This window comes from Schistocerca serialis, chromosome 5, assembly GCF_023864345.2.
Source record: "Schistocerca serialis cubense isolate TAMUIC-IGC-003099 chromosome 5, iqSchSeri2.2, whole genome shotgun sequence".
NCBI lineage: Eukaryota > Metazoa > Arthropoda > Insecta > Orthoptera > Acrididae > Schistocerca > Schistocerca serialis.
Genome location: NC_064642.1, coordinates 819989554 through 820008552, shown reverse-complemented (window position 1 = coordinate 820008552; position 18999 = coordinate 819989554). Strand labels below are relative to the sequence as shown.

The window sequence follows — 18999 nt, the reverse complement described above, 5'->3', positions numbered from 1 at the left end:
TAGTGACGGAACACAAATACTTTAGGCTAGCGTCAGACATAGATGGTACGGACTCGTGGTACTTCTTCCAAAACATTATTGGATCAGGTTTGTCCTCTACGTCTAGAAGCTTTTTGGACGAGTAGAACGACATGTCCTGCTGCGTGTTTGTAAGTTCCGCTGATACCGATTCATTTTCTTCTGTTCCATAAAAAAAGTCCAGATCTTCTTCTTCTTAACTTGTGTTTCACCATCTTCTACTCGAGTCACCAAACTATCAACAGCAACTCTGCCTTTGGTTGTAGTTTAGCGAATCTCCGCTATGATCTCACTCACAAAATTTTCAGCACTTTCATCTACTCAGAAACCATACTTTTTGATCCGAGGGTCCAAAATAGTAGCTTTGGCACAGATGCTGGTGTTGTTTCCTTCATCAAGCGTCATTCGTTTCGACACGACCTCCAGTAGATGTTTTCTCAAAGCAGCGCCTACATTAGTCGTTGGAATTGTGTCTGTCACCACACTTCGGCAGCCTTGAACTAATGGGACTACAATGGAGGCTGTTGTGAACTGCTCCCCTGACAGTTCTTCTCTTAACGCGAACAGAGGTTTCAGTAGAGTAAGGCAGTCTCCCAAAATGTCCCACATGCCGTTAGAACTTCACAGTTAACTTATGAAAATGTCATTACCAACGTTGACTAACACTAGGAGCTGCAACATACGAAACAGAGAGTTCCATGTGCAGGGCGTATCCTGTTTTTTCTTCAGCCGAACTTGGCAATCTATCAGTTTTGCACGGACTGGTGTAGTACCTTTGAAAACCACAATGATTTTGCGACATTTCTATCTCGAGGAGCTTAGTGCTGCTAACTTAGGACGGTTGAATACATCTGACACTACTAAATGAAGTGTGTGAGCAGCGCATCGCAATCTAACAACATTCATTTTCCTCGCTAAATCCAGCATAATACTTGCATTGCCAGTGACGAGAGAAAATGCTTTCGTAAGTGTGCGATCAGTGACGTGCACAGTGGCCGGAACAGCAGACTGCAGCTTGTACTGCTCAGCACAGTGCTCTGTCACTGTCAAAAACCCTCCTATTTATGTTGGTCAACATGTCCGCAGTCAGTTCGGTTTCAGCCAGCATTTCCCTACTATTTGCTTAATTTCGAGACAGCGATCATTTAAGAGTTTGTCTGTCAGGGAAGGCAAAAATACCGCCATTCTAGTGTCTCTACTTTTATTACCAGACAGTTCTTCTACCTTCAAGTTACCACAAATGGCCGCCTGCCTTGATATTGTTCTCGCTCTTGTGGGACTACAATGCTTGGGGGATTAGAAGGTGATGTTTCAGTCATATTACTTATTGTGAAATCACATTGCATACTTTACATATTTGCTACATAGTGAACATAGTAGTACCAACAGAGGAAGGGGTGGCGCACGTCGTGGAGACAGAGAACGAAGAGGACACGGTAACAGCAGCGGATGGGGTGAGTTGCATCTTCTGACGAATTACCAAGAGTACAATACTTAAGAACTGATGGTGCTTCCTTTTCAAATGATCCATTAGATTATTGGATGAACCGTGAAAACGTATTTCCTTATTACGGGTCGTAAAGACCGCAACATCTCTCAGTTTCTGTGTAAAATTCCCCAACAACTGAGCGTTCCAGACGCCAAACGTGAACACGCTATTAATAAAGACGGACGAATAACAACTAAAAGCTACTGCAGCTATCGGAACGACAGGCGATGACAGAGTTCAGTCAACAACAACGATTTAACAGCGGCAAAACGATCTATTGTTTCCGCCGAGAACTGAATGCACGAGTGGCCATGCGAGTCCAACTGTCGCTCCCAGGGTGCTAGACGGATGCGAACTTGGTCACCCTGTTACAGACTGTATGCAATGCTGCCTTGGGATAGGCTTAACAGTGAAACCGAAGTACAAATGTATGCATGTAGTATTTCTTCATAGACGTGAAGTGCTACACAAGCTACTTTTGACAGAATGTGAGATGTAAACAGCAGTGTCTGCATGGGTGTAACTTGTACGCATGAAGCTGGTGACGTGATTTTCCGTACAAAATATTTATCTTCCACACAACTTAGTGGGAGACTAAGTGTTTATGGAATACAATCAAATGAATTTAAATTTGTGGATGTCATCACACATTATCTATTATTGTTTTTGTTGTGCTCTTCAGTCCTGAGGCTGTTCTGATGCAGCTCTCCATGCTACTCTATCCTGTGCAAGCTTCTTCATCTCCCAGTACTTACTGGAACCTACATCCTTCTGAATCTGCTTAGTGTATTCATCTCTTGGTCTCCCTCTACGATTTTTACCCTCCACGCTGCCCTCCAATGCTAAATTTGTGATCCCCCCCTGATGCCTCAGAACATGTCCTACCAACCGGTCCCTTCTTCTTGTCAAGTTGTGCCACATACTCCTCTTCTCCCCAATTCTATCTAATACCTTCTCATCAGTTATGTGATCTACCCATCTAATCTTCAGCATTCTTCTGTAGCACCACATTTCGTAAGCTATTCTCTTCTTGTCCAAACTATTTATCGTCCATGTTTCACTTCCATACATGGCTACACTCCACACAAATACTTTCAGAAACTACTTCCTGACACTTAAATCTATACTCGATGTTAACAAATTTCTCTTCTTCAGAAACGCTTTCCTTGCCATTGACAGTCTACATTTTATATCCTCTCTACTTCGACCATCATCAGTTATTTTGCTCCCCAAACAGCAAAACTCCTTTACTACTTTAAGTGTCTCATTTCCTAATCTAATTCCCTTAGCATCACCCGTCTGAATTCGACTACATTCCATTATCCTCGTTTTGATTTTGTTGATGATCATCTTATATCCGTCTTTCAAGACACCGTCCATTCCGTTCAACTGCTCTTCCAAGTCCTTTGCTGTCTCTGACAAAATTACATTGTCATCGGCAAACCTCAAAGTTTTTATTTCTTCTCCATGGATTTTAATACCTACACCGAATTTTCTTTTGTTTCCTTTACTGCGTGCTCAATATACAGATTGAATAACATCGGGGAGAGGCTACAACCATGTCTCACTCCCTTCCCAACCACTGCTTCCCTTTCGTGCCCCTCGGCTATTATAACTGCCATCTGGTAAGTATTCCAGTCAACATTGTCAAAACATTTCTCTAAGTCTACAAATCCTAGAAACGTAGGTTTGCCTTTCCTTAATCTTTCTTCTAAGATAAATCGTAAGGTCAGTATTGCCTCACGTGTTCTAACATTTCTACCGCACGTGTTCCAAAATTTCTACGGAATCCAAACTGATCTTCCGCGAGGTCGGCTTCTACTAGATTTTCCATTCGTCTGTAAAGAATTCGCGTTAGTATTTTGCAGCTGTGACTTATTAAACTGATAGTTCGGTATTTTTCACATCTGTCAACACCTCCTTATACGAAATGCAAACTGTAGCTAAAATAAGGCAAGTTTCCTATCTTCTTCATATATCCTTAAGGGAACCTTTAGGATCACCTTTACACCCATAACTAGGGCCGCAATACTTCCGAGCTTCCTCAGATTGGTCCTACTTTCGATGGCGTCCAGAGGTGTGCTGGAAGGGTGGAGGGATTTTTATACAACCGTCCAGGGTAAACCTGGACAATTTTCGTGTCTAAGAAAATTCCAATGATTGGAAATTAATAGACTAATAATTCTTAGTTAAAATTCATTACATGAGGACCGGCTCGTAGGTAGTATCTTCGTTTTCGTTTATTAAAAACCCAGCGGTAAGCACACTTAGACGCTGTCCTATACACATACAGGATGGTCCAAAATGATCTTTACAACATTGATCACGTATATTTCAGAAATGGTAATGGACAGAAAGGTGCAGTTTGATGCATAATGTTCACACACACACACACACTTAAGCTGTTTCTTTTCCTTATTTTGTCATGCTAGTTATTGATTGGCCACCCCAGCTCCTGCGGAACCAAATTCAAATGGCTCTGAGCACCAAGGGACTTAACATCTGTGGTCATCAGTCCCGTAGAATTTACAACTACTTAAACCTAACTAACCTAAGGACATCACACACATCCATGACCGACCTGCGACCGTAGCAGTCGCGAGGTTCCGGACTGAAGCGCCTAGAACCCTGCGGAACCACGTTACACTTTAATCTTTATTTTTGGCTGGGACCTGCAGCAACTGCGAGCTCGCATCAGAGCAGCAATAGCACACTTTAATGAGGGTATGTTAAGGGTGCACATAGAACTGGAATATCGCTTACATGTCATGTGTGCTACAGATGGTGTACACACTTAAGGTGACTATTCTTCCACCCCCTGTCCTTTCTTTTCGTGACAGCCACGATTTTTCTAGTTCTGTACGGAATATTTTCAGAAGTAGCTCCGGACACCTATTTGTGCCGGATCCAACTATTATGAAACTAGTTTTCCCGAATTAGATATTCATTTCATCTGTATCAGTGTTCTGGTACTGAAAGGTTATTTTCACAAATGAATAATGTGTGTAGCAGCGACAAAGCTCAGCTTGTTGTATAAACTACGAAGGCAATGTCAGTGACTAAAGTGAATTATAATGATACTTCAATTGAATGTTTGCATATGCTCTTGAAGAAAAAGGGCATGCCGAAGAAAATAGCTGCACAGATAAATACTTCATCATAGGAGGTACCAATAAAATATAAATTAATATACTTTGTCACAAATTAAAGCAACTGTTTACATTTGTTACATTTCATTAAGACTTCCTTTTGCAATATGGAAGTTGTATAATGTGTACTGAAGTCGCAAAGATAATTTTGAAATGCCCATACTTCTTTATTGAGACAATGAGAAACCGCTGACAATGGGCGATCACATGCACCACGACGCCTCGCCGCCCGCCAGACAACTGAATATTTTAAACGTCGTTCGCCTTCTGCTCACCGAGCTGTGTTAAAACTGACGTCATGTAAGTTCATATTCCTTGCTGCATATGAATACAACGTTTGAACATGAACGTCTCTGTAAGCACGAACCCGCGTTACTCTGGTGTCATGTAGGAGGTGCGCACCTGCTGGCGTTGTCAGTAAGCGAGGGTACACTCCCGCTCTCATGCCCTTTCTCCCCGCGGTACATCATCGCCATCGACTAACTTGTCGTCTGCCGACTACGTACATCCGGGAAAATAATGCGATTTGATCCAAATGGCCGCGCGGGATTAGCCGAGCGGTGTAAGGCGCTGCAGTCACCGACTGTGTGGCTGGTCCTGTCGAAGGTTCGAATCCTCCCTCGGGCATGGGTGTGTGTGTTAGTCCTTAGGATAATTTAGGTTATATAGTGTGTAAGCTTAGGGACTGATGACTTTAGCAGTTAAGTCCCATAAGATTTCACACACATTTGAACAGTTTTTTGATCCAAATGTTTTCGAAGCTTTTGTCTAGGGTCGGCAATTTAAGTGATGGTGGGCCCGCCTCAGTTTAATTATTTACGTGTTTTTTTTTACAACAATTTAATTCACAACTATATATGAATGCGTTTTAAATGATGAAACGAAAAATTACTCAATTCAGTACATTATTGAATGAACATATATACTGCTTATTTTAACTTTGGCGTACCCCCTGAGATAGGCCATCACTTTCTCATGGGGGTAGGCTGTCCTCTGGTGGTATAATATAGCATTAATTTAGTTGAACTAATGAAACGTGCTGTGGTCTGGATCCACTCAGAAGAATGAAGACTAAAGAGTGGTTTCAGTTGAAAGAATGAATACATTTGAAAGAAAAAAAAGATTAATTCAGTCAACATGAGAAGCTAAACAGTGTCAAATGTTTTCATTTTGCGGCTCCCACAGACTGGTTTCACTCAAAAGAATTAATGAGTAGTCCAATTGACTGAATCGATTGTTTTCATTCGTTTGCTCATACACAATAGTTTCACTCAAGATGGTTCAAAATGGCTCTGAGCACTATGGGACTTAACATCCGAGGTCATCAGTCCCCTAGAACTTAGAACTAATTAAACCTAACTAACCTAAGGACATCACACACATCCATGCCCGAGGCAGGATTCGAACCTGCGACCGTAGCGGTCGCGCGGTTCCAGGCTCAAGCACCTAGAACCGCTCGGCCACACTGGCCGGCTTCACTCAAGAGCATGAATGAATAATTAAAAACTACAACCTAATGAGTTGATTGTTCTCTAAGATCTTTTTGTGTGGTGATGGTCCAGCACCTGATACATTACTGGAAATGTTTATCGGCATACTTAGGTGTTCCTATACATAGGTATTCGCGCCCCCTTCCCTCCTCCTCCTCCTTGGAATCTGGTGTTCGGTGTTTTCAATCATCGCAGAATTCTTATACTCTTCTAGAGGTGATTTCCTGTGATTTAGCTAAACCTTTTTTTTAGCCTGCGTGGCACTATGTCTCTGTTAGTGAGACAATACTATGGCTTTAGCAACTGCTTTATAGTCGTTCTTTTGTTCTTCTAAGTACGGTATCGAAGTAATGTTCATGTAATAAATACTGAGTGGATAACCATAAGTTTACTGAGTGGATAGCCATAAGTTCTCTGGAATAATATGTTTTTATGTCAAAACAACCGACATCAGAAACGTCGCTCTCCCCCCCCCCCCCCCCCCCCCCGCCCGCCCCACCCAACACCCAAGTTAAATTTCCGCGGACGCTCAAATCTCCATAACCAAAAACCTAAATACTATTAAGAGAGATGTAATTCCACCATATCAGCGTTTACCTATTATGCTACTCCAACTTGCCACCGACAATTCGTTCTAAGACTTTAAATTTTGCTGTGGCACCTTAAAGAATCTGATACGTAATTATAGAAACATGTCACTAAACCTGCACTACACAATGATTTACGGATAGATAATACATACAAATATAAACACACACACGCATACACACATACATCCATTTATACTTGTTTATAAGTTTGCATTTTTTTCTTTAAAAAAACCGTTGTCCTTTGTCACCTTTCCAGATATTTTCTGAACAACAAATCATACGATTCATTCTTAACATTTATGTTTTGTACTCATCTGCCCTCACATCCCATAATTTTGGCAATTGTTTATACATTTCGATGCACTCTAATCATAATTCATTTTCAACAACATTACAATAACAGTGAACTCGTTGATATACAGTGTCTGTAGCACAGGAGACTGTCAAGAATGTTGCACAGTACTGCCCGCAAGCGCCGCAATATTTCCGGACAGCGCAAAATGTTTCAAAAGTTTTTTATGTTCTCAATATTACTGCCCAATCTTTCAGTCTCACACCTACACGCTCTATATTATAACACTTCAGGAAATTTTGGGCAATATTATCGACCATCTTCGGGCCGCATTTAAATAACATTTGGCATTTTCATCCAGCCAGAGGCGTCGCAAACGTCATATTGTTTCTGATTGGCTACTCTCAACCAATGGAAGGTTTTACGTATGCTCGAGACACATGTTCTCAGTTGTGTTGCCAGCCTACGATACGTAGTTTAGCGATTATCGTTAATAACTTTTTAATGATAATAAATAATTGTAAAGAGACCTTATGTTTAACTACAACCAGTTTCATATTAACTGCTTAACGAAATGTTGTATTGGGCAGAGGGGGTTCCAATATGTAACTTTGCAGCCTTCTTAAATTAAAACTGCTCTTACTGAATTTTCAGAGTTTAGATAGCCTGTAATTGAAATACCGTCTACTGTTCAGACGAATGATATCGAAACAGATAATAATAAATTATTTGTACTTTTTTATTCTTTATGTTAATGACTGGTAAGTCTACAATCTTGTTACGCTAATAGCAATTTATGCCCAGGAACTGTTTTACGATAAGTATGCGTTAATATGAACAGTTCAATCGTGGTGAGTAAAGAAATGAAGATGCATCAAATTCGACTGAGCTTGAATACTAAACACATCGATAGTTTTTCTGTAGTTCCTACGACAGGTGCACGACTTGCGAAAATGTTTTGGAGTTGACGGCATGTGAATCTATTAAGTCCGTCATAATCGTGATCCGCTCACCTCGTTCAGTCACAAGACCGCAACGAAATTAGCTTATAGTACTGTTCGTTTGTTTACGTCATTGTTCTGCCACAAGTATTTAATCGTCTAAACTGATCTCCCTTCATTTTGTTATTAGATTTTTGGTTCGTTCCTTCCATTATTTCTTATTTACTACGACAATAAATAAAGAACAGTAAGTAAGTTACCCTGTAATAACGCCGTAGCAGACAAAAAAAAAGACAGTATCGATAGCTACAAAAGTAAATTAAAGAACACCGCTTTACTTTTGTAAGGACTGTTCAAAAATTTTTTTCTAGAAAAGCGTTAGGTACAGTCAGGGTAACTTCTCACGCGCTAGTGTATGAGTATTTTTGTTTCAAACGGCGGGTGTTCCATCTACTGCGGTAATAAGACAGCTACTTTTAGAACAAAATAACCTTAGTAGATGGAACACCAGCCATTTAAAACGAAAATAGTAAGTGGTACAAAGATACCTAGACAGGTAAAATATTACCATGACTGACAGTAACAAATCTACAAATTGCGCAGCATAATACGTACAGACTAACGCCCGATTTTGAGAGCTGATTCTGAAGGAACATTTTAGCATTCAAGATTGCTGGGGCTAGAGCCGCAGGTGAGCTGATATCCACAGGCTCTTCTTCTGGTTCAATGATTTCGAACACTTCTTCTTGGCCTTTAACATTAAACTCGTCTTCGGTCCCTGAAAGTACGGAACCTTTGCTGCCCGTGGGGCTTTTCATCTTATTGGGAGATACCGATGACTTTTTTACGTTCGATGAAGACATTTTCCCGTGCAACGAGCTTTAACTGCAATGTCACAAGCCTCCAGCAACGCTGCTGCTTTTCTGTTCAGATAAACAACTGCGTGAATATGGAACAAAAGACGACTAATATTATGGCAAAATAAAAGGAAACTATAACTCTCGACGTTAATGTGTGGCATGCCATGATTTGCAAACTCGTTAACTCTTCTGAAGATATTGTCTTCATGTCTCTTATTTATATATTCCTTCATAAATCTTTCCTGATAGTGGGATACAATACAAATACTATATGCGTGCGAGCGTACACACACACACACACACACACACACATACACACAGACTCACACGCACACAAACAGAATAGAAGCAGATTTTGCACTGTGTTGTTACAAGTCTCTTGTATTTCACATGTTCTAAAAATAGTTCTGCTGTATAGAATGCCCTTAGGGTTTTACAAAAAAGTAAGAATGATGAAATAATTTCTTTCTGATATCGAAGACAAATGCAAATTTGTATGACACTATTTGTATGTAGTAGAACTTTTCAAAGGTGACGCCTTTACTGACTGAATATGAAACATCTCTCTTCGCAATGCTCATGTATATGAAAAATTTTATTATGTATTTTAAATTTTTCTAACATATTTTCAAATTAATGGTACACACATGGGATTGGGAAGATTAACAACTTTTGAAAGAGTGGATTGGTCTGTTACCTCTGATGTCTTTTTCCACCACCTGCTTGGTGATATGGTCTTCTCAACACGTTATGTGCCTGTATCTTGAGTCTTCTCCCTTTAATCATTGCCACAATGTCCAGCAATGTGTACAATACCTGTAGTCCACGTTTCTTTTTTTCCGTCCAGTCGCCCCTAATATGCTCGCCGAAAGTGAACGAAGGTGAACTTTATTGCATCACAAAAACCTCTCTTCCCCGATGGGAGAAGTCTAAACAGAAATGGAAAACGCAAAGAACACTTCTTGAATATGCAATAACAAAATGAAAACTCAGAAGGCATGCTAATGTAACAATACATTTAAAGTTACAAAATCTATTGTTCCTGCATGAAATGTGCCAAACTCGAAGTCCAGATGGTACACTTCAAAGTTAAAGACACGAGAGTACGAAAAAAAATTAAGTTCGGCATAGCTGATAACACGAACTACACAGATATTACGAAGTGCGATTGCTAGTCCACATGGGGCCACGTCTCTTCCGGGTAGAGGGTACAATGGCAGCGGCCGGGTGGGAAAGTCGACGTGGACAGCGTCGTCATAGCGACAGTGGCTCCAAAGTGACATCCAGATTGTCGGGATACTTTCGCAATTGGCGCTTGGCCCAGGAAGCTCACTGGAAGTGAACCGGTCCTTTGCGGCCTGGGTGCCAGTCTGAACACTGCCCGTGCTCCAGGATACTGCTGGTACTATTTTGGGTCACGCGGCCAGTGAGCTCTGGCGGTGCTGGGGTGGCAGGGCGGAGTGCAGCCCAGTCGTGTCTGTCATCTGCAGAGAGCAGCCCCTATGTGATGTTAGTTACTGGCTGAGCAGGCGCAACGCCTCGACACAGCGGTCTCTATCCTTCACTGGCCTGGCATTCTCAAATATCAGGAGATGCCTTTCTCTCTTTTGGGTCAGAGTCCACACTTCTGTTCCATATAAGATCACAGATTGTATTACAGTCCTGTAGATCCTAAACTTTGTTGCTGCAAATCTTTGCCTAAATAATGGTTGAATTCTTGCCGTTAATTGCTTGTCTGTCTCATTCCTCTCGCTGAATACTGGCCCACCAAGATATTTGTAGTATTTTACCCTTTCAGCGATTTTACCATCCATATCTAAGAGCGTGTGTCATCATTCTCTCTGCTCACTGCAAGGTATTGGTCTTATTCATCTTCATATCGGCTCGTAATTACTCTTCCATTAACGCTCTCACGATCTGAACCAGATCTTGCTCATTTTGTGCTATTAAAACTACCTCATTCCCATAGGCCACCGTGTTGCTCCTTCATCCAGGTGGATTCCTGTCTCGAAGTTCCTTACTTTTGTCATAGCTCTACCTTGATAAGCAACACAATAATACTTTTCACAAATATATTTGAGAATTGCGTACGTCACGCAACACGAGCGCCAGATACTGTGGGTTTTCTAGATGTGCAGGGTAAAACAGATGGGTAAAGCATGGGAACAATGTAACAAAAGACGTCCAGATACTAAACAGTACCTTTAGTGGAACGTTAAGAGGCGCAATTAATTGCAGAAGTGATCTACAAGGGTAAGTTGCCACAAAAATGTCTACGAACGAGACCTCTCAATGGAGTTGGTCTGGTAATTCCCATTAATCGCGGAGATGTTACGAGCACACGCCAGGAGTGCCCACGATCCGTGTGTGAGGATTCAGTTTACACAGTTCGCTTAAGACAACATGAAGAACATTGATAATGTTCTCTAAGTATGGTAAATGGAGCTAATCTCACACAGTTATCAAGGACACACACAAATACACTTGGTAGTACCATAACTGTATCTAATGTAACACAACGATCAAAGCAAAACGCAGTTACAAATAAGCGAACTTGAGGTACTGTGGGTGAAGCTAATCTAACACGGTGATCAAAGCACAATACAATATATGAATAAACGAACTTGAGGTACTGTAGGTTGGTCGATTTGTCGATTTGGGGGAGGTGATGAACCAGTGAGGTCATCAGCCTCATCAGATCAGGGAAGGATGGGGAAGGAAGTCGGCCGTATCCTTTCAAAGGAATCATCCTGGCATTTGCCAGAAGTGATTTAGGGAAATCACGGAAAACAAAAAGCAGGACTGCTGGACGTGGGTTTGAACCGTCGTCCTCCCGAATGCCCGTTCCATAGTTCTAACCACTGTGCCATCTCGCTCGGTAATCGGACCACGAGGTGAGTGCTGAATAATGTTTCCCTAAAGTATGGTATCAATTTCGCCAGGCGTCATGGGAGCCGGCAGCACTATTCGCCTTGTAGACATGCAAAATACGCTAACACCCCGGTCACGTGCTGCAGCAGAGGCGTGTGCTGATGTCGTAGGTGGCCGTGTCAGACGCGTGGCGTCGGCAGTAGCCACTCCGAGGACAGTACTCGCAGCCACACCCTGTGCTGAAGCGTGACTGCTGGTGCACAGGGCACTGGGAGATCGAGCATATACACTATCTTCAGTCAGTCAAGGGGCACTGTGGTGGTAGTGTCACAGAGATGTACAGAAGAGATCTTTTCCCTGCACTTGTCCCACAAGCTGCAGTCCTAAGTAGTGTGTAGCTGGCATCCAACCAAAGCAAGACATACACGCATGTGTGGAGGTTCTGATGCAAGAAAGATCTATGCCCACTCTGATATTGCAAGGGTGCCAGGAGCAGGTGCGCAGCCATGCAGCTGTTGTAAGAGGACTGGGTTGCAGGTTGTGGCCGCAGGGCTTTGGCTCGACGAAATCACCCAGAACGGCGAGCGGCTGCCCGTACACCGATTCAGTTGTGGAAGCACTCGTGCTGATTTTGGGGGCCACTCACAAGCCTAGCAAAACTACTGGCAGAGTGGCAGACCAAGTTACGCATTGACAGGTACGGGTAGCTTATAGAGTCGTGTGGAATCTCTACACCGTGCTGTTAGTGATAGGGTGGTGACACTGACGAGCGTACCGCAAGCTTCCCTCAGTGTTTTAAACGAGCAAGATCTGAATTGTCGTCCACAGTCCTTTGTCGTGTGGCGGGCACACAAAACCCGAGCCCCAGGTGTCCGTGAAAGCTTTGGTCACTTTATCCGCAGAGTGAACCTGTCCGTGATGATAAGGATGCACCAGTGGCCGTTTGATGATGGAAGGAGTCCTACTATGTCAATATGGACACGGGAAATGTGGTGGTCCACGAGGGGGAAAGTAGCGATAGGAGACTGCACACGACAGCCTGCCTGCGAACGCAGGAGGCAGGTGCGAGCCCGGTTTGTGCGGTTCTGCTGGATACTGGCCAAGGCAAAACTCACCTGCACGATGTGCACGGTGCACAGACGCCATGGTGGGATGTGGTGGAGGGGTTGGAGGAGGCAGGGGTGAGGGGGGGGGGGGGGGTGCACTCACTCCGTGACAGAGGTGAGATCGTTCATCTCGACGATCACGGGGGCTAAGAGCTGTCCTACGTCCGTGGAGGATTTCTGGGATGTGGACAGTGTGGATACTGATATGTCCTGTACACGGGATAGTCAAAATAATGCGAACACCAGTACTTACTTGGGAGTGGTTTACTAATAGGTAGCTGGGCCCCCATTTGCCCGTAATACATTTGCGATTCTTCTTGGAATACTGGGTTATGATGATTGTATAGTCTCCAGTGGAATTTATGTCACTCTTTGATTAGAACCTCTTCTAACTCCCGTAGTGACGAGGGAAGCGGAAATCTGCTCCGGAGTCTGTGCTCCGATACTACCCACAAGGGTTCGATAAAGTTCAAGTGTGGGGACTGTGCGTGCTCCTCATACCACGACTGTACAGTCCTGGTTGTCTGAATGGGTGCTTTATAGTCGTGAAATATGGCACCACTGTTCGGAAACAATACATGGATCATGGGTTGCACCTGATCACATGAAATGTTCACATAATCGTTGGCTGTAATACGGCCTTTTGAAAGCAACGATGGGACCAGCAGAATACCATAATATGGCTACTCACACCATCACACTTCCACCTCCATGCTTAACCGTTGGAAGCAAGCAATAAGGATTGTAGGCTTCTTTTGGCGTTCTCCAGATGTAAACCTGGCGTGATGTTCAAAGTAACGAAAATGTTGACTCGTCGGAATATATGACGTGTTTCCACTGATCAGTCGTCCAAGACTTACGCTCCCGGTTCTAGGCGCCACAGTCCGGAACCGCGGGACTGCTACGGTCGCAGGTTCGAATCCTGCCGGGGGCATGGATGTGTGTGATGTCCTTAGGTTAGTTAGGTTTAAGTAGTTCTAAGTTCTAGGGGACTGATGACCTAAGATGTTAAGTCCCATAGTGCTCAGAGCCATTTGAACCATTTTTGAACTTACGCTCCTGACACCATGTTTTACCCTTCTTTGCGTTGGTTGTCGTCACTAATGATTTCGGTACGGTAGCTCGTCCATGAATATTCGCTTTATGGAATTCTCGGCGTGTAGTGTCGATAGATACGGGTCTCGAGAATGGCTATTGAGCTCTGCAGTCACTTTAGCTGCCGTAGTTTTGTGTTATTTCAACACAATTCGTTTTAGCGTACGATGATCTCTGTCATCTAGTTTTGATTTGCGCCCACTATTACATTTACACGATGATGTCTTTCCATGTTTTGTTTTCGCTATCATGACTGTTGAAACAGTTGCTCTCGAAACATTCACTAAGTAGGCTGTCTTGGTTAGTCATGCTCCAGCTAACTGAGTCCCCACCATTTGCGCTCTTTGGAACTCTTTCATTGCACGTCGATCTCGGCCTCTGAACACAAATACGAAGTCTGCACTACTCGTAAATAACCTGCACTGATGCCTAGTCCGTACTGAACATGCACAGTCCAACACAAGACGTGGCTTACCAGCTTTGTTGACCTTCGAACACAACCGTCCCATTACTATCACTGTTCACATTATTTTACCTATCCCGTGTACATGTAGGAGACTGCAAAGAGCCGTCACGACGCTGTGCGGTAATACTGTGGAGTCGAGGGACTCAAAGTACGCCGTGAAAGCTGCTGCACAACGTTCGTACAGACGTGCACTTCTAATGCCATGTGGACTTGTAGCGGGCAGATGCACTAGCCAATTTGACAGCAGCAGCATTTTGGGAATGATGGTAGGCTCGGCGAGTGCGGCGAGGTGCTGGAGGAGTTGTGAAAGCGGCATGCTAGCTGATTAATCGGATGAAAACAATGGGTGAGTGCACTGCATTTGTGAAGCGACCAGCCACGCCATCAGTTGGCCTCTGAGGGCATCTGCCAGACAGTGGTGGGCTTCCGACGATGTTGCGCTCTCCGCTGTGACCGAAGGCTGCAGCTGCACGACCGTTAGGGCGAATTGCCGAATTACACGAAGTCGCTGGCAATCGATACTGCTTCCACAGAAGCAAAGCGCAGCAAGGGGCTCAGGCGGGCGGTGATGCGAGCACGGTTGGGATGCTGGAGGGGTGGCGTGCGCCGGGACAGTGGCGGTCCTTGCGAGCTGCGTGCAGAGGCCGAGGAAAGTGTGAAACCTGTCTGTGTGCACTTGAAACAGTTCCCAACTGGGCTGAACTTAAAGTTAGCGATAATCTGGGATCAGCGACATGAAGCTTCGCTGTGTTACTGCTAGAGTGGCAAAGTAGTGTGCTGCCCTAAGCATGCGACCTGGTGTGGTGAGCGTCAGCAGTAGCTTGGTTTTGTGTAGGTTCCTTAAATGGCCAACACATATAAATAAATATTTGGAATGGTTCTTATTCGCGCCGTCCCCGTGCAGCAAAGATATCGCAGGGAGGTATGATCATATCTGGGTAAGATAACAGAAAATTGACAGCTAAACTATCAATTATCTTACGCGCCTCATTTGTTTTTTTCACCAACCTCGGTGTCTGTCGGTGTTTTGAGCAGATGCGATAAAGACGTATGTACCCTCCCAGTATTGTGTTAATTCTTCTTCTGTAGTGGTCAATCCAAGGATTGGTTTGCAACAGCTACAATGGCAGATTGTCTCCATTCTGTGCGTCTTTCAGCTTTTCTCTTCATTTCTTTATAGGTGTCACATCCCACATCTTTCACGATTTGATCCATGTACCTCAGTCGTGGTCTTCCTTTTTGTCTTTCTCCCTCGACATATCCCTCTACGATGGTGTTCAGAAGTCCTTTATGTCTTAATAGATGGCCAGTAAATTTCACTCTTCTTTTAACAATGAAACTCTAGAAGCTTCTCTTCTCACCTGCTCTTTCCAGAACCACTCCGTTTGTGACCTTGTACATACATTTTATTTTGAGCATGCGTCTATAGCACCATATTTCAAAAGAATTTAGCTTCTGGCCTTCCTCTGTCCCGAGAGTCCATGTTTCACACCCACAGCATGCCACACTCCACACATACGATTTCAAAAATCTTTTCCTGATTTCAAGGCTGATGCTCTTAGATGTTAAGATGTTTTTCTTCTTGTTAAAAGCAGCCTTTGCTTGAGCAATTCTACTTCTCACTTCTGCCTTGCTCCTTCCATCCCTGGTAATATTACTGCCCAGGTAAGTAAATTTATCAACTTGTTCAAGCAGTTCATTGCCTACATGAACTTGACTTTCACTTGATCTTTTTTGTCGCATGCCATTACTTTTGTTTTTGCTTCCTTAATTCTCATATTATATTCTTCCCCTATAACTTTATCCATTCTATTCAGTAGGACTACAAGATCTTCTTCACTTTCAGCCAGGACAGCTATATCATCGGCATATCTTATCATATCTATTCGTTGGCCATGAATTACTACACCTTTCTGTGAATTTTCCCTTACTTTTTTCAATGTATACGTTAAAGATAACAGGGGATAGTGCGCAACCTTGTGGGACACCTTTCCGTATCTGCACCTCTTCTTGTTTTGTACGTCCACGGATAACTGCTGCCTCGTTTTTGTACAAGTTTCATATCATTTTTCTATCTTTATAGTCTATTCCTACTTTTTTGAGTACCTCAAACATCTTATCCCAATTAACATTATCAAAGCCTTTCTCTACATCTACGAAAGCTATGTATGTTGTCAGGTTCTTATCTAGTCGTTTCTCTATTATTAGTTTTAGAGCAGATATTGCTTCTCTGGTTCCTCTATCTTTCCGGAATCCAAACTGGTCTTCAGAGAGTGTAGCTTTGACTTTTTGTTCTATGCGTTTTAGGATAATTGAGGTTACTATTTTAGAGGCGTGAGTAACTAGGTTGAGCGTCCTATAATTTTCACATCTTGTAGCATTTGCCTTCTTTGGAATGGGGATCATAATGTTTTTCTCAAAGTCTGTAGGAATTTTACCCTGCTCGTACATGTTGAAAACAAGATTATACAACTCCTGATTCAGTTTTGCTCCTCCAGATTTCAGAAGTTCGGCTGGGATATTGTCTATACCAGGCGATTTGTTGTTTTTCAATTTTTTCAGAGCTAGTTCAAACTCTTCCTTTAATATAAGTTCACCTATGTTGTGTGCATCTACTTCTGTTTCTTCTTCCATGATGTTTTCAGACAGTTCTGGTCCGCTGTACAGTTTTCCTATATATTATTTCCATCTTCTTGCAACTTCATCAGCGTCATCCAACATATTGGCATTTTCATCCATCACGGCCCTACACATGTTTCTTCTGCCTCCAAAGCAATGTCTCACACATTTATAGGCCTTGTCAATATTTCTCTTTCACATGTTGTCCTCAACTGAAATACAGAGATCATCAAGGTATTTTTCTCTTGCTTGTTTTGCCTCTCTGTTGATTCTGTTTTTCAGACTCTTGTATTTCTCTTGGTCTTCCTTCTTCACAGAATTTTTTAATTTCCTTCTTTCTTCCATCATATTTAGTAGGTCATTAGTGATCCATTCCTTCCTTTTCTCTGTCCTTTCTTTTCCTATTACTTCTTCCGCTGCTTCTAAAATACCAGTTTTTATTTTTTCCCAGCTGCTTTGGATGTCACTGCAGCCCTCTGTATTTGTTTTCTTGTCTGTTTCTAGTTGATAGTGCTTCAGTGTATTTTCATTTTTCAGGTTTGTCAAATCCCATTTACATGTACTTCTTTTTTTTAATGCTCTTGAATTTTAGTTCAGTCGTCATCATAACGAGTATGTGGTCACTTTCCACATCACAGCCTGGATATGATCTGCTGTCCTTAACTTGGTTTTTAAATCTTTGCTTCACTAATATGAAGTCAATTTGATATCTGTTAATGTCACCAGGCATTTTACAAGTATATCTTCTTCTTGGATGATGATTAAAGAAGGTATTCGTAATGCAAAGTTTATTTCTTTGGCAGAATTCTACAAGTTTATCCCCTCTTTCATTTCTTAATCCTAATCCAAAATTCCCTGCCACATCCTCTTCTTTACCTTCCCCAACAACGGCATTCATATCTCCCATGATGACAAGGTTTTCAGCTCCTTTAATTCTGCCAATTACTTCTTCAAGGTGGTCATACATCATGTCGATTTCATCATCCTCGTGCCTCGTAGTTGGCATGTATACTTGGATTATGATTGTGTCTCTTGGTTTAGTTTCCAATCGGACATAAATTATCATCTCACTGTGTTGAACAAATCCTTTTACTCTTAACCCCATCTCTTTATTGAGGATAATTCCCACTCCTGCAATCCCGGGATTGTCTTGTGCTGTTCCAGTGTGTATGATTCTGTAATCCCCTGACCAAAAGCCGCCAGCGTTTGGTCATCTCATTTCTGAGACTCCCAGTACATCAATATCCACTCGTTTCATTTCCATTTTCAAGTTTTCCAGTTTACCACATTTAAGAAGTGAGTTGACGTTCCATGTTGCTATCCTTCTTACATTAATGTTTTTGGATTTCGGTATCTCTTTAGTTGTCCCCGCCAGGAGATCCGAATGGGGGACTATTTTACCTCCGGAGAATTTAACCGAAGAACTTTCCATCATAAGCTGTTGATACTTGGGATACCCGCCCGGGTCTTTAATGGAGTGGTTTCCCGTTGCCTTCTTCATTCTATGCCGTTGGCCACCTTGTGGCTCCTCCGCCTTTAGGAGCAGTTTCCCGCCCCAAGGGCAAGAGAGTGCCCTTCTTCTAGCCGCTCATCCGCCCTCCTAGAAGACCGTTGCCACTTGATACAAGGTAATCTCCTTATCCCGGGAGATACATGTTATAAAATGCGGAAGTCGCAAGTTTGCATTGTCCTACCGAGCTATGTCCTAATCTTCACCTCCCCATGCGATCAGGGCTTCAATTTTTAAACGCGCCTTTTCGGAGAAGAAGACAACAAGAAGAGAGAATAATAGCCGCAACCACGCCGGCACTGTTGTACATCGTTCGGGAGACAAGTAAACACTAAAGCTGAAAGGAATTAACATTGAACCAATGTTCCAGAACTGCCACAACGTTTCTTAACATGCACGCATCCATACCTGAGCGTGTTTCTGGGCTTACATTCCTGGTGCGGCTAAACGTGTATTAGCATAATTACTTCAACTCTGAACAATTCACATTACATCTGGAGACC

At 42.9% G+C, this 18999-nt stretch overlaps 1 protein-coding gene across 1 annotated transcript in view; it reads right to left on the bottom strand.

The window, feature by feature from the left end:
* Nucleotides 1-18999, bottom strand: part of LOC126482248 (radial spoke head protein 4 homolog A) — a 469316-nt gene that overhangs the window by 373797 nt on the left and 76520 nt on the right. Inside the window, exon 3 of the mRNA XM_050106228.1 lies at nucleotides 9527-9758. Coding sequence (XP_049962185.1) covers nucleotides 9527-9615 — 89 coding nt within the window. The 5' untranslated portion in view covers nucleotides 9616-9758. The remainder of the gene's footprint in view (nucleotides 1-9526; nucleotides 9759-18999) is intronic.